This window comes from Cavia porcellus, unplaced genomic scaffold (assembly GCF_034190915.1).
Source record: "Cavia porcellus strain 051 isolate PalLab524CR breed Dunkin Hartley unplaced genomic scaffold, mCavPor4.1 scaffold_15, whole genome shotgun sequence".
Classification (NCBI taxonomy): Eukaryota; Metazoa; Chordata; class Mammalia; order Rodentia; family Caviidae; genus Cavia; species Cavia porcellus.
Genome location: NW_026947498.1, coordinates 33,755,783 through 33,770,374, shown reverse-complemented (window position 1 = coordinate 33,770,374; position 14,592 = coordinate 33,755,783). Strand labels below are relative to the sequence as shown.

The window sequence follows — 14,592 nt, the reverse complement described above, 5'->3', positions numbered from 1 at the left end:
TTATAGTCTAGTGGGATTTAGGGTGCAATTATCACTGCTTAAAATTGTTACTTAGTGAAGTTGAGGTGGAGTTAGGTCAGGTGTGTGTGCTTAGCATGTATGAGGCCATCTGTACCGATAATCAGCAACAAAAGAAAGAAATTGCTTTATAACGTTGACTTAGAAATAGGCAAAATTCCTTCATTAGTTAAGATCAATAAATTAAAGTTGCTTTGTAATGAAATCCTTCATTAGAAATCTCTGTACCTTTGTTTTATTAAACACAATAATTTATTTTGTCTTTTTCGTTTTTATCGGCACCAGGGATCGAACGCACGACTGCGTGCTTCAAGGCAGGCGCTTATGCCGCTGAGCTAAATCCCCAGCCCCTAAACACAATAATTTTTTTTAAAAAAATCAGAATTAAAGTAGCTAATGCATGACAGTAGTAAATGGCAGTTTATCTCCAGAAAGAGAAATAATCAGCAAGGTGTTATTTGATTTTTCCTTATGGCCTATAAATTTACCATGTGTGGATCACTCTCAGATCCGTGCTTATGAGTTTTGTGATGACACATATGAGAACAAAAAGGTTGTGATTGAGATAAGTTCTCAGAATAACCTTATTAAGCAGTTTTAAAAATTATTAATTTTAAATTTTATAGTGGTATTTATAGATTTTTCATTCCAATAACTTTTAAAATCTAATTTGTTTCATCATGTCTACATTTACAAAAAGAACTAAAGAAAACCAACAGTAAACAACCTAAAATGTTTAAATATTTATTGACATCATAATGCTTCTTTTGTAAATGCAGAGAGAAATTATCAGGGAGCCATAATAATCATTAACAAATGCTATTATTAGTATTAAAATATCAAGGAACTGAGAAATTTTTTCCCATTCAAGAAGAGATGGCATCAAAGTTAAAAATATTTTAGTGGGTTTTTTTTTTTGTAGATGCTTTATTAAAAGTATTTTCCCTCTTTTCCACTTTATCTTTTTGCTTGGAGCCTAGATTAAACAACTGAATTCTGAAAACTTCAGTATTCAGTGAAACTTTCCTTTTTGCAGTGTTTGTAATTTCTATAAATAATTAGGAGACTTTTGAAGGTACTAGAAGTACAAAAGTCATAGGAGCTTATTTCTAAATATTTGATCTCAGTAGATAGAAAGATTAAATGACATTTCTAAATAGAAGCCAGCTCTTGGACTGTATGACATTTTCAGTGGCAGTTATGTTCAATGAAGATATATAGAATTTTGCATATTAAATTAAGGCTAATATCCCAATTAAGGTAATTAAAAAGTCACAAGGGGATAGTTGCAGACTGAAAAATGCTAGGCAGAAAGTTTATAACTAAAGAGCTATTTTATTTGGATGTTTTTATTATCATATAGTTTATTATGATTTGGTAACAATTATGATTCTAGTAGTCAGCGACCAATTGCTTCTACTTCCTACAAAACTTTTTTCCTTCCCTTTGGTATATATTATGAACTTATTTTTCCACTGAGTGTAAAAACCATCAAAAATACACTAAAATATTTATGCACTCTTGAATGCGCTAGTTCCATAGGGCACATGTCCAGAATGACAATTTCGTGACAGGAAGGGTAATAGAAACCATCTTTGAGATGACTGCTTGTGCCAGGAGATCCCAGCCAGATATTGAGATTTGCATGAAAAGTAACTCATGGTGAATCAGAGGAGAGAAATGAATTCCAGAGTGCTGCTGTCAGTTTCAAGTATCCAGGGCTGAATTCTGCAGGACCTTAATGAAATTCCCTGCCTTTGCAGAGCATGTGGACATTCTGCACTTGCTCTCCTCTGGGCCTTTCTCCATAGGAGGGTGCCGGAATGTCATGATACCCAGAGCATGAGAATTTGCCTCACAGATCTTCCTTCTGCTTGGTGGGCAAGGTCAGGAGTCCCCTGAGCAGGTTATGCATGTTTTAGGCTGCATTTACATAATGATACAAATGCTCATCCATGTGTAAATTTGAATTCTTGTTAAAAACATCTTGATTAACAGAAAATGCTATTAACCATATATTGGCTGATCAGAAATTTAGAATAGTAGCATGGAAAATGAACTAACATTAAAAATGCTCATAAATTTTGATCTAGCATCCTTGCCCCTCTAAGTCCCTGTGATTCACATAAATGCATGTGACAGCATATGATGATGTGTATGTACAAACGTTTGATGAGTAATGTTGGTAAAGAGAAGACTAGAATTGAGTGATTGTGATCAAAAGGAATCTTTGACTGAATAATGTTCCATGTGGTACAGCTGGCTAGAAAAAAGATGCAGGAAAACATGTGTATCTCCTTAAAACAAAGATGACACCAAAAAATTGTGTCTTCGTGTTGTGTACATATACATGTAACTAGTCAAATTGTAATTCCTATTGGAGCTGCAGGTATTGGGACCATTAACAGGAGTTCGAGGAGAAAAGAAGGAAAAGGAAGAAGTTTAGAAAAACTATATGTGTGTGTGTATATATATATATATATATATATATAATACTATAACTATATATACATAGCTATATATGCATATAAGTATATATAATACTATGACTATATATGTAAACTACATATAGTACGTATAGTGCAGTGACATATATACATATATCTATAGTATATACCTATAGTACAGTGATATATATAATATGTATTACATATGTATATAGAAAGAGAGAAAAAGAACTAACTTTATCATTATTGTTTGTGGTGTTGCAAATCAAACCCAGGGCTACATGCACACTGAGCAAGCACTCTATTACTTACTGAGCTATAAAGATGTTCTCAAAATGGAGATAAACAAGGAGAATGAGAAAAGTGAGAGACTATTTTGTTAGTAACTCTTCTCCCCATTCTTCTAGGGAATCCTAAAAATGTTGGTCAATGTAGGGAGTTTTAATTTTTTCAGATATATAGAAATGTTTACCCAGCGATATGTATTGTAAAAATTGAGGACCAAAAGTAGATTCTAAGAGCTTATTATCATTTATTAGCTGTATTATGGGGATCGCTTCCCATACTCTCTTAATTTCTCCTTTACTCTGAACTATAAATGGAGATAATACTTCTAGATATGATCCAGCTACGGGAATCCAATAAGCCATTATATGCAGTTGTTTTCTAGGTGGTGAGAAGTGATACAAAATGGAAATTTCATGTTCCTTAATAAATATGATGCATTTTAAACAATTCACTTCATACCAGAGATGGAAAGTACCATGAATAATATATAAGCAACCTTTGAATGTGTTTAACGGTTTGTTTCTATCCTTGAAAATTGGCTATGAAATTTGCTGGATTCAAGTTTCGAAATAGTGGCATTTACTGGCATTGGCTATTTAATTAAAATTGTGGTTTTTATGTTAGCTGGGCATACAATTGAAGAGATAGGATAAAAAATGAAAAACTGTGTATATATATACATATATATGTGTGGTAAGACTTGGGGGATTATTAGTACTTACATCTTCAGGATTTTTTAATATAGCTTTCTTTTTCAATAGCACTGCAACATAGTATGTGAGAGTTTTAAAAAATAGACTCCATCCTACTATGCTTATGTACCAAGAATACATAAATATGTCTTATGTAAATATAAATCCAAAGAATACTACATATGAATAGCAAGAAAATTATGCAATGAATTCGACTCAAAATAACTCTGAAACTATGTAATAATCCCTAAACCTTGTGAAATTTTATTCACCTATTTTCCATTTTAATGTTAATTTTAAAAATGAGTTTCAAAACTCATTATTACATGAATTTTTTATAAAATTGACCAGCATGTAATGCTTTCTTCAGTGTTTTCTCAATAACTACAATGATGAACAATGCCATTTTTTTTTTTTACTAAAGCTTTTTGATCACACAGTGCATATTTTGGGTCTGTAGTGTGATCTTTCATCACATGTACACAAGATGTACATCAAATCAGTGTAATGGGCATTTCTTTCTTACCATTTATATTTAGAGACTTCTTGATTTTTCTAGGCATTGCCATCCAGTAGCTTTGGTTGAAAGTTGAGTACTATTTCAAATATAGTATAGTTTCCTACAAGACACTGATGGGTTTCTAGGGAGGGAAGCTATAGAAACTCTCAGGCAATCCTGGGGTGACCCTTAATGGAGACCCACACCAAGCATGTTTCAGGGTTTAGGCACTGTATCATAATACAGTCTTTTCATAAATGCTGTGCTTCTTCTCGTATGTTATGTAGGGCAATATTTAAAACAACTTGAATGAAGAAAGCTGTTGCAAAATGTGTTCCCAGACAGCCTTGCATCAGCTTTCAATTAGGCTACAAAGTTTATGTATAAGCATTTTTTTTTTATGACCTGAGGAACTTACAGATACTCTTTATTCACTTTTCAGCTTGCCTAACTTTTCACTTATTGTTCTATTTATCAACATTATAAGGTTTCCACGCAGTTGTCTGTGGCCAACATGTTCTGAATTCCTGGCTAAAGGATGACAAAAAAAAAATTCTTCCAAAGAACTGATGAGAGGGGAACTATGCTGGTTTTCTTTTGGATGCAGCACGATAAACTAGAGATTTAACTTCATTTTGTGACCACGGGCGTGTGTTGAATGCTTATTTTCATGCAAGCTTTGCTTGTGCTGTATCAGGTGATTCTTAGCATCTTCTTAATCACTGAAACTCCATTTGTCTGTTAGGCTTGACAGTCTTCTGGAAAATACCAGACAGCAAGGTAGTGTTCATGTCATATAAAAGAGAAAATTTCCCAACATCAATACAAGATTTGATATAGGCGCAGTGTATCTCCTTCTTACAGAATGTTTCTCATCTATTTTGCTTTGGTGAAGAGATGTGAAGTAGGTTTTTAAAATTTTAGATTCCTTAAATGATTTATACTTCCAGGTGCCACATTTCTTGTGAATGTTGTGTTCCTCTTATGTTCTAATTATGTTTCTGTAAGTAAATCATGGCTCTCCACTAGCTCTTCCTTTGGTTGGATTATCTATTTTCTCAATTGTAAAGCTGTCACTGGATAACCTAGAAACCTCTTTAAAGATGCATGTTTGGCTGCATTTGTTATTCAGCAGATGTCTGGATAGTTAAGGCCTCTTGAGAGTATTATAACTTGTGGTTTCAGTTACAAAAAGTGATCCAATTTTTTTTCTTGCTCCTCTGTTCTGGGGAAAGTCTGTAGAAGCAATTACAGGGAGTATTCCATTTCACTCTTGTCTATTGCTTTCTTCCTTTACTCTTTTTCTCTGTCTTTAGAGTTTCTTTAAATCTGTTCTGGAGATCGAGATTGTCATTTGGTAAGCAGTGTCAGAATTCCACCCTGCATCTTATGAGCCCCAGATTCTGCAATCACCCAAGAGATGGCAATCACAATGCAGTTTGTTTAAATTTTGATCTTGATAAATTGTCACTATGATCTAAAACTACCTGATTCTGTGATTTGTATTTGCCCATAAATTTAGCATTTAAAATGACTGGTTCACTTTTGCAATTCTGCATCAAGATGCATCAAGTGTTTACCAGTTTACCTTCCAGCTGACCATTTTAAAGTGCTCCATCTGAGGAGGCGAATGTTGCTAAAGGCAAAGACTAGAGGTCCAAAGCAGAGATAGTGGTTTTGGAGGGAGGAAGGTTCTAAGAAGCAGACAGACTGAGGTGGCTGAGGTGGCTTGCTGTCCGGGCCTGGTGAGACAAGGACAGCGGGAAACACCTGGGTGATGTAGGGCTCGTCACCTGCAGTGTTTGCCTCAGGTGTGCAGGTGCTGTGCTTCTTACAACATAATAAATTATGATCTGCTAATACCATCAGGTTCAATGGGCTTTACGTTTCTGCTCCTCTTTTGATTATGAGATTAATGACATTTTGACAAGTTTAGGCAGTTTTCAGCACATTGCTTCCCACACTTCTATAATGTGGAGTTTTAAATGCATTTTAGATGTGCCACAGCAAAATATTTCTATATGTTGAAAAAATCTCCTTCTGCTTAAAGTTGTTAGGCTGCCATAACTAGGTTTCTTTTATCATTATTTTAGTGAGGGTTGAAATAATTAATTATAATTTAAGTGTCATAATAAATACATTTGGGCCATTGGGCTCAGTGGCACAGTGGCTGCCTGGAAAGTATGAGGTCATGAATTCGATCTCTGATGCCAAATACATACATACATACACACGTACATACATACATACATGCATGCATGCATTAGGTCTTTACCCTCGTTTAAGAAAGCATCTTATTTGTGATGATTTAAAAAAAAATTATTTTCCCTTATTTGTGTATTAAATTTGAAGGTAAATCACCAAGTTCTTCTAGTATATAAAAATATATGTATACTTAGTATGCCTAGAAATACTTAAAAATCAATGAGGAAATTACTTTTTAAAGTGCAGAAAAATTGACCAAAGTTGAGTACAGAAAAAGGAATGACATAATCACCCAGTGCCTCTCTTCACCAGCAATTAAAGAAATGCAAACAGAAACAGTTAATTTAAATATATAAATTCAATAGTCACACACTTTTTCCAAGACTTATCTATAATTATTAAAATAGCCACCCCTGTATACGTGTGTCTGAAAATTATGCACATTTATAGAAACTAGGTCATGGGATGTTGAAGAATAAGTGTTGGGAAGCCTTCTAAAAAAGACACACTCAAGCTGTTCATACTGAAATGAAATAGTTTTTCAAGATAATAGTAATAGTTTTCCAAAATAATACTGCTGCTGAAATAAGGTGCAGGACAGTATAAACAGTCATGTATGAACATAGACCTCAAATATGTTCAGCAAATTGTCTGATGATGGGATATATGATGTAGAACTTTTATTTGCCAAAGACTATGTAGCTTTTTAAATAAGAGTTCAATGATGTTTTGATATTCAACAAAATTTGTATTAAAAATAATAAATGAAGCTCTCTATGATGGTTGAATATTATCTGGTTTAAAAGTCACCTAAACTGAAATTGCACTTTTAAAAATGACTAGCTCTTACTTGTATATTTTACCCCTAAGTGATCAGTAGTAACACACTGTGTTTACATAGACCTGATTTAGAAATTTCTAACTTGTATTTAAGCCAATTGCTTCAAATGAAGCTGTATGACCATTTACAATGGTAGTTTCATAAAGTAATAGAAAATAGTATAACTTTCTCTTATAGGTCTTTGTGAACATTTGTGTGTTGATATTAACTATCAAAGAGTTGGTCAAGTTTAATATTTTTAGCACAGTATCAAACAAAGTAGCTTATATTTGTTTTTACTAAGTTGACTTTATTAAAGCATGGGTGAAGCATAATGTTAATTTTTAATAAGCTAACAGCTTATCAATGTAGTATAAAGCATTCTTAAATGATTTCTAGAGATTTAAATCTGTGAAATGAAAAGTTTATTTATTTAAATGTTTCCTTTACTTTTAGATCATAAAATATTCTGCCCACACTTCCAGATTTTATGTTCCTATTTCTCTTCTCTTTTTATCAACAGTATGTTTCCCATTTTGTGGTTACCTCTTTTATCTCCAGCAATAAAAATAATTGGAAGCATATTCAACTTAAAGAACTATGGTCCATGGTGTTTGTCAAATGACTAAGATTTGTTAGAAGTAAAACACATTTTTTCAAGCAGGATGTCACTGAGGCCATCATATCGTCCCTAAAACTTAGCTGTGTCAAATGTAACTTTTTGTTACCTAATGTGTTGTTTTTAAATAATAATAGAAATAATGCAATAGAAAAACTTCACCATATTTATCCTGGTTATTGAAATTACCAACTCAATGCTACCCCACTCCTGGCAGATTTAGTGGTGAAATTCCTTCTCAAATTCTCCCTTATACTCTCATTGAGGGTGCCGTTATATTTCTAAAATACTATTTCTGTCACCAAACTTGGCAGTGAATAGGTGGATATTTCGTAGTGCTGTCATTTCATTTCTGATCCTATTTTCAAGTGGACCTCCTTCCCACATCTGTTTCTCTGTGCATTCTCTGTGTAGTGTTGTATCTTTAAATCTGGCCTGAGTTCAACTTCCCAGTGAAAGATACTCTTCTGTGGGAATGCTTCTGCTGTGGAGTGGCTGACTTAGCTATGGCCCATACCGGCAGGTCCACCTCTCAGTGCCAACTCTTTACAAAACACCTAGGAGTTGGGCAAAGCTAGGAAGAGAGAAAGTCTAGATGCACCTTGTTGCTATTGTATTTCCCTGCTTCCACAGCCTTTTGCAAGAGGAGAATCCACATAGCTGCTGCTTCCTAAAATCTCAACAGAGTATGATTTTCCTATGACCAAGAACATGATTTCCAGTAATGATGCATAGTTGTCAGTGCTGTGATTTGGAAGTATGTACTCCCCTCTCACAGCCCGGCAATTCATATGTTGAAAGCCTCTCTCTTAAGATAGTGGCATTAGAAAGTGGAGTCACTGGAGAAGGTTAGATAACAGGACAGAGCCCGCAGCAGTGGAATTAGTGTTCTTATTTATATAGAGGTCTAAGAGAAATCCCTGATTTCGTCCAGTTTATGAGGATACTCTGAGAAAGCGTTCTCTTTTGGAGCAAAGTGCGAACCCTCACTAGACGCATTCTGCTGGCAGCTCGATGGTACGAGTTCACAGCCTTCTGATTTGGGATAGTAAATTTCTGTTGTTTCTAAGCTGGTTTATGCCTTTGTTTAGCAGCCTCTCAGGTTAAAACTGTCAGCTTGATCTAGTTTTGAAAAGAAATTATTCCTTGACTAAGACTTTTCTTTTTCCTAGTTGTTATCTTGTTTCTTTTCTTGGGTCTGGAGTTGGTTTTTTTTTTTTTTTTTTTTTTTTCTGTTTGTGATCATGTGGCATTGATGTTGGAATTGATGTGAACAAAGTTGTCTATGAGTTTTCGTTTTTCTCTCGGACTTTTCTCATAACTGAATATGAAACTCAAACTCTGAAGCCAACATTTTCATGACTGTTCCTTGGTTGGTTTCTGATAAACATCTCATGACCAGCCTCTGTTTTAAACATGATGCTGAGAAAGTCTGATGGGGCTGGTTATATTAAAGATATGCATTAAAAATCAGTTAGTATGATTCGGGCCTCATCTACAATATAGCAAACTTGTGTAGTCATTTATTGTATCATAGAAAAAATGTCAGACAGTTGGTAAGAAATCACTAAAACTGTAATGTTAATTGTGATATCAGTTCTCTGTCTCTAATGTAAAAAGAATAATAAAAATCTGTTTATGCTTCCTTGAATTGATTTTGAGAGAGGATTTGTTGTGATATAAGGACCAGCACCACAGCCTATAGCCAACGTAGACCATAGAGGTAAGCATATGTTGTGGTTGACTCCTGACCTCTCCTGCTTAATAGTTGGCTAATGTCTCTCAATTTCAGTATTCTCATTTGGAAATATTTTTTCTTCGATGTTTGGGAACACTAAGTGAAGATTTTATATAAAACACATAACACAGTTTCTGGCATATTCAGACAGTTAAGAAAGAAAGTGTCACAGTCATTTCTGTGATGTTTATCTTCTTTTCTGTAGAAAATGTCACAGACTAAACAATAAAACCAAAATACAATTACTAACATAAAGAAAGTAAACATAGGTGATTTTAGACAGCTAGTGGGAAAGTCTCAGTATTATAATGAGTTGGAGTTAGAAAAACGAGAAGCTAAAATTAGAAAGCCTAAATGGGAGTAACACTTGCAGTAGACTGGATTCTATTAGAAAAGAAATTTGCAGAAAGCATCTATATGTAGCCCACCTAAGGATCACGGGGAAAACTAAATGCACTGGTTGACTCTTTACATTTCCTGAATTACCTTTACAAATAATCTTAACAAGAAAGGTTGTAGTCCTGCTTTTCTGTTGCAGTAGAATGTTTTGTCTGTGGTTGTTCCTTCTTTGCACACTATTTATGCTCACTTTAGAATGTATAGAGACGATGCCCAGTAATTAAAGAAAAGACTTGACTTATGCCCCATTACTAATAAAAGCTAACCCTCAGGGATGCAGGAGACATTCAATAGCTTTCAGGCCATAGATAAATTGATTTTCTAAGGTTTACACCGACAGTAATGCTTGACATAGACAAAAAATGAGTAGATGAATTTATAAGAGAAAGGCTTTTGTCATTCTGGATGAGAAATTTGGAGCTCTCTTAATGCAATACTTAAGATATAGAAAAAGGCAAAGCTGACTGTTAAGGAGTCGTATATCATTGCAAAGCAAAGTACAGATTGCATCTATTTTAAAAGAAGAAAAGACACTCCAGCCACTTGATGATTGCAACAATATTCATGACTTGCAGTGCTGACATTCTATGGATTGATGCAGTCTTCAAGTGTGGAAATACTGAATCATGCAGAAGATGAGACATTTTAAAAATGAAAAAAATATTTATGTAGTCAGCAGATTGTCAGTAAAGGTGGTTTAGATTATAAGAGGCACCCTACAGAGACTATGGCAGGTTGCAAATTATTCTAACCACAAAATCATTTGAAAATAAGTGAAGTAAATCTAGAGTGACTTGATACAACCCAGATCTGCTGATTCCTTCTTCTTCCCCTCTTCTCTTTTATCCTCCCTTTTTCTTTCAAAATTGAAAAAGAGTTGATTCTGCATCTAAACATAATACTAGGGCCACCCACTCAGAGCCCCTCCTGGAAACTTACTCTTCTTCTTTCCAGTAAAACACTCTTAACCTCCAAAAAGTTCCCAAATAAAACAAAACAAAAGAAGAAAGAAAGAAAGATAATATTGTACCAGTACACTTGAGAGAGAAAAAAAATTAAGGCAGGGCCATTTTTGTGGCATTTGGGAAATGCCTGTCCTTAGGACATCAATGCTGGGAGGTGCTTCTGGATCTCCTCATTCGTCCTGGCCATTTACACTGCTTTGTGTGCTGTATTAATGTCTGCAGTCATTTTGCAAGACCCAACTAATCATATCTGTTTCTGTAATGATACAATTTACGATTTGGTAAATTTATTTGACAAGTTGTGGGACAAAAAAAATCTTATTTTAGTAGTAATAAAAATTTAAAACTATATAGGTCATTTAATTATTTAACTTCTGATCTCCAGACCAAACTTACAACATTTTTAGAGGAAAGGTTAAGAAGACATCCTGAGAGCCGTGCACCCATACAGTGGCAATCCTACCTCATTTACACCCACTGTCGCTTAAAAGATTTCACTTTGTATTTTAGTATTTGGCTTAAGTAAATGACTTAAGCATATTGAGTATCTTCATGTTTCTTAACTGTGTACTTCAGACATAAAAATAAGGAAATTAAAACAGGTGATGGATGTGTAAATATGATTGTGGTATTTTATAATCTGGCTATCAGAGCATCTCATTACATTCTTTAAATATACACAGTTGTGCTTGTCAGTTACATTTCAATAAAGCTTTGAAGAAAAAACTGAAATGGCTCCATGTAGGTGTGAACTGCAGGCAGTACACTAATTGCCCAACTAAGAAACTAATAATTGACTGTGTTAGATTCAGACTAGAGTCCTGCTTCCTAAATTTACTCCTTGATAAACTTCTCAAATTTAGATCTGAATTGGAATTAATCGATGTTCACATATCTTCATAACACCATTTTAAAATTTACTTCAATTTTATTTTCTTACTGTGTAGTGTGGATTTATATGAGTCATTCTAAATCTTCTCTGGAAGAGGGAGTTAAAATAGATAAATTAGTAAATGAAATAAAGGTTTGTGCTATCAGCTGTGAATCAGCTCTCTTACTGACAATACTGGGCTCTGCTTTTAACTATGTCTAACCAGTCTCCAGAATTTATTGTATTCCAATTGTGGAATATGTTTTAAGAAAACAACAAATGTTTTTGTAATGTTTTGACTTACAGTACCTTTATGATGGTTGACATCATTCATTGAAGTCTCTATTATTTGAAATATTAATTAAAACACTGCCTAAAGGCCTCAAAGACTGGCTAAGTCCTTTTTCTAATGTTAAGTCCTTTGGAAGCTATAAATCAATGTTTTCATTTATTTTATTACATCATTTTTATTATTCAAACTCCAAGAAATAAAACATTATAATAAATTTTTTTCTGTCAAGCCATACTCTACTAGTATAGATTTTCTCACTAATACATTGGTTGGCTTTTAAAAATCACATTTGTTTGCTTAGAAACTATTGTAGGTCATTTCTCACTGTTGCTTGGGTTGTCTTTTCCATGTCCAGTGCAGGCTGTACACATTTCTGTGTGCTATTTGTACTCATGTTCTTCATTTTCCCTGTTATCACCTTTCTAGGTCTACAGCATCACGACAAGAGCAAGGAGTCTCCATGGTACTGAAACAGTGTTAGCACGTCAAGTTGCAGCCTAAATCCAAGGACCCACAGGGAACATTTGCTGTTAGGATTTGCCAGTCTGCAAAAGAGACACGCATGACATAGATGAAGAGGACATGTCAGGCAGTTGACTCTGGTTTTGGAACTTTTCTGGAGAAAGCAAAGTGGGTCCTGGTCATTGAAGAAAAGCATTTTGTTGGTTTTTCCCCTCATCTGAGCCTTTGTCAACCTATGACTTTCTTTTTTATGTTTTGGCTTTACCAGTACATGGGTTAATTTTTATTTCCTTTTACATTTTTATATTTTTATTTTGGAACCAGCCATCGTGTCAGGAAAAGATGAACCACAAATGGAAATGCTCATTCTTTCAGGAATAAAATTTTGTAGCTCTATGTGCATCTATTTTTGTAGAAATACAGAAAGTTTGGTTTAGCATTGATGGGCTATTTTTGAGGGATGTACTTTTTTTAATATTGTGAAAATTGTTGAGTTCTGTTTAAAGAACTTGCTCTCAGAAAAGCACTGGCAACATGTTTAAAAATGCTTATCTTTAAATGGTCTGTGATATGCTCATGTCTGTGCTTTCTAGGTTACCTCAAATGTGTGATATTTTCTCTTTTCTATGAAAGTAGCTATCTATACCATAGCGAATCAGTTCAGTGTTGTTTTTTCCATTAATACCACTTACTTAGCTTTGACTTACATAGATAGCTTGGAAAGGGAAAATTTTAAGGGCCACACTAAAGAATATCTCTTTACTTTGATTCTCCCAACGAGTACTTGGAGGCTGCAGTGAAAGTTTGCATTAACTTTAATGAGATTAAAATTTACCTAGAGTGTCATAATTCTCTTTTTAGTCCATCCAACTTTGATAAATGGAACCAGAGTTTATATATAACTACTGTACTTAAAAACAAATGTGTTTAATAATGCTACCTGTGAGTGCCAGTGGCTTACTCTACTCGTTTGTAATTATTCACTTATAAAACTTTCAAGGTTAAGGTTTTTTTCTTTTTAAAGTGATTTCTTTTCCTGTAGAATTTGAGGGAATAATATCTGGAAAGGTACTAGACTCATAACAAAGCCCAGGCTGTTTCTGATAATGCCATTCATCATTGTAAAATGAAAAATAATATATGGTACATGTAACTTTTTAAACATAGTATTTTGCAAGGAGTTTTATTTCTTCCACTGTTTCGCTATAAATCTAGTGTTACTTGTTTTAATCCTTTAACATATTTTAGGTCAAAATAAAATTTGTACTGGCATTTAAACTTCTACCACAAGTACTGAAGTTGGGATAAAACTTAACAGTTTAGGATTCAACTTGACACAGCCTTAGGATTTAAATGAAGTTGTTTAAATTGATAGTTTAAAGACTTTACTGATAAGATACATTGCTTCTTTCACCTGCATGTGTCATGTAAAAAGTTAGTGTAATATAGCTGTTTGATTTGAATAAAGTGAGTTTCTCAAATTTCTCTCCTTTTTCTTCACACTCATAAAGTAGAATGTTCTGTGAAATGCTGCTTTATAATTTTAATTGTGCACTTCATAGGCAAGAATATTAGACATGAACAAGCAACATGAGTAGGCAGAGTGTTCACAGGTAGTTTTCAAGTATTCTACTTGGCTGTATCTTATACATTATTTTTTTTTGCTGCATCTTGCAAGTTATAGCCCTATCTTCTCTTGTATTTTTGTCAGTCTATTCTGTGATTCTTCTTAACTAGAATTTCTTAAACAAAATATGTACATTATTTAACAACGTGGGGTTCAAACTTAAGGTATCTTTTACTTACCAACAGTCTTTAATTTCTAAGGGTAACTTACTTAACACATACATTTTTGTATTATTTGACTTAATATAAATTTTTGGTAATTTTCCCAAATAAATGGAGAACAGAATTTAATGAATTTATAAAATGTATTTTTGTCCAGAGTTATCCTGAGTATTTGAAAACAAGTATTCAATAATTCCCATAAAATATCTTACTGGGTATTATTGGCTTCCATTTCCCTTGGAATCTATTAACTTTTTTATTGCAATTTCTGGTAAAACACTGTCATACTCCATTCAAATGTTCAATTGGGTTTTCTCAGTTGAGAAGAGAATATATTAACTTTTAGCTTCTTTCCTTATTCTCCATCAAACTGGACTGAAAGAGACAGAGGTGACCAGTAGTGGCTTCAGCCTTTATTTAGGTTTTGTTCTCTGTTCTTCCTCGTCCATATGAACAAAATATTTCCTGCTTCTAGGGTGCTCAGAGAAG

The 14,592-nt window shown here is 33.9% G+C and overlaps 1 protein-coding gene across 4 annotated transcripts in view; it reads left to right on the top strand.

Annotated features, from left to right (window-relative positions):
* The window catches only part of Vgll3 (vestigial like family member 3), a 41,478-nt gene extending 27,682 nt beyond the window's left edge, over positions 1-13,796 (top strand). For all 4 annotated transcript variants that reach the window (XM_063224761.1, XM_063224760.1, XM_063224763.1 and 1 more), the window contains exon 4: positions 12,280-13,796. In XM_063224761.1, coding sequence (XP_063080831.1) covers positions 12,280-12,323 — 44 coding nt within the window. In that variant the 3' untranslated portion in view covers positions 12,324-13,796. The remainder of the gene's footprint in view (positions 1-12,279) is intronic.
* Positions 13,797-14,592: the final 796 nt, after the last annotated feature.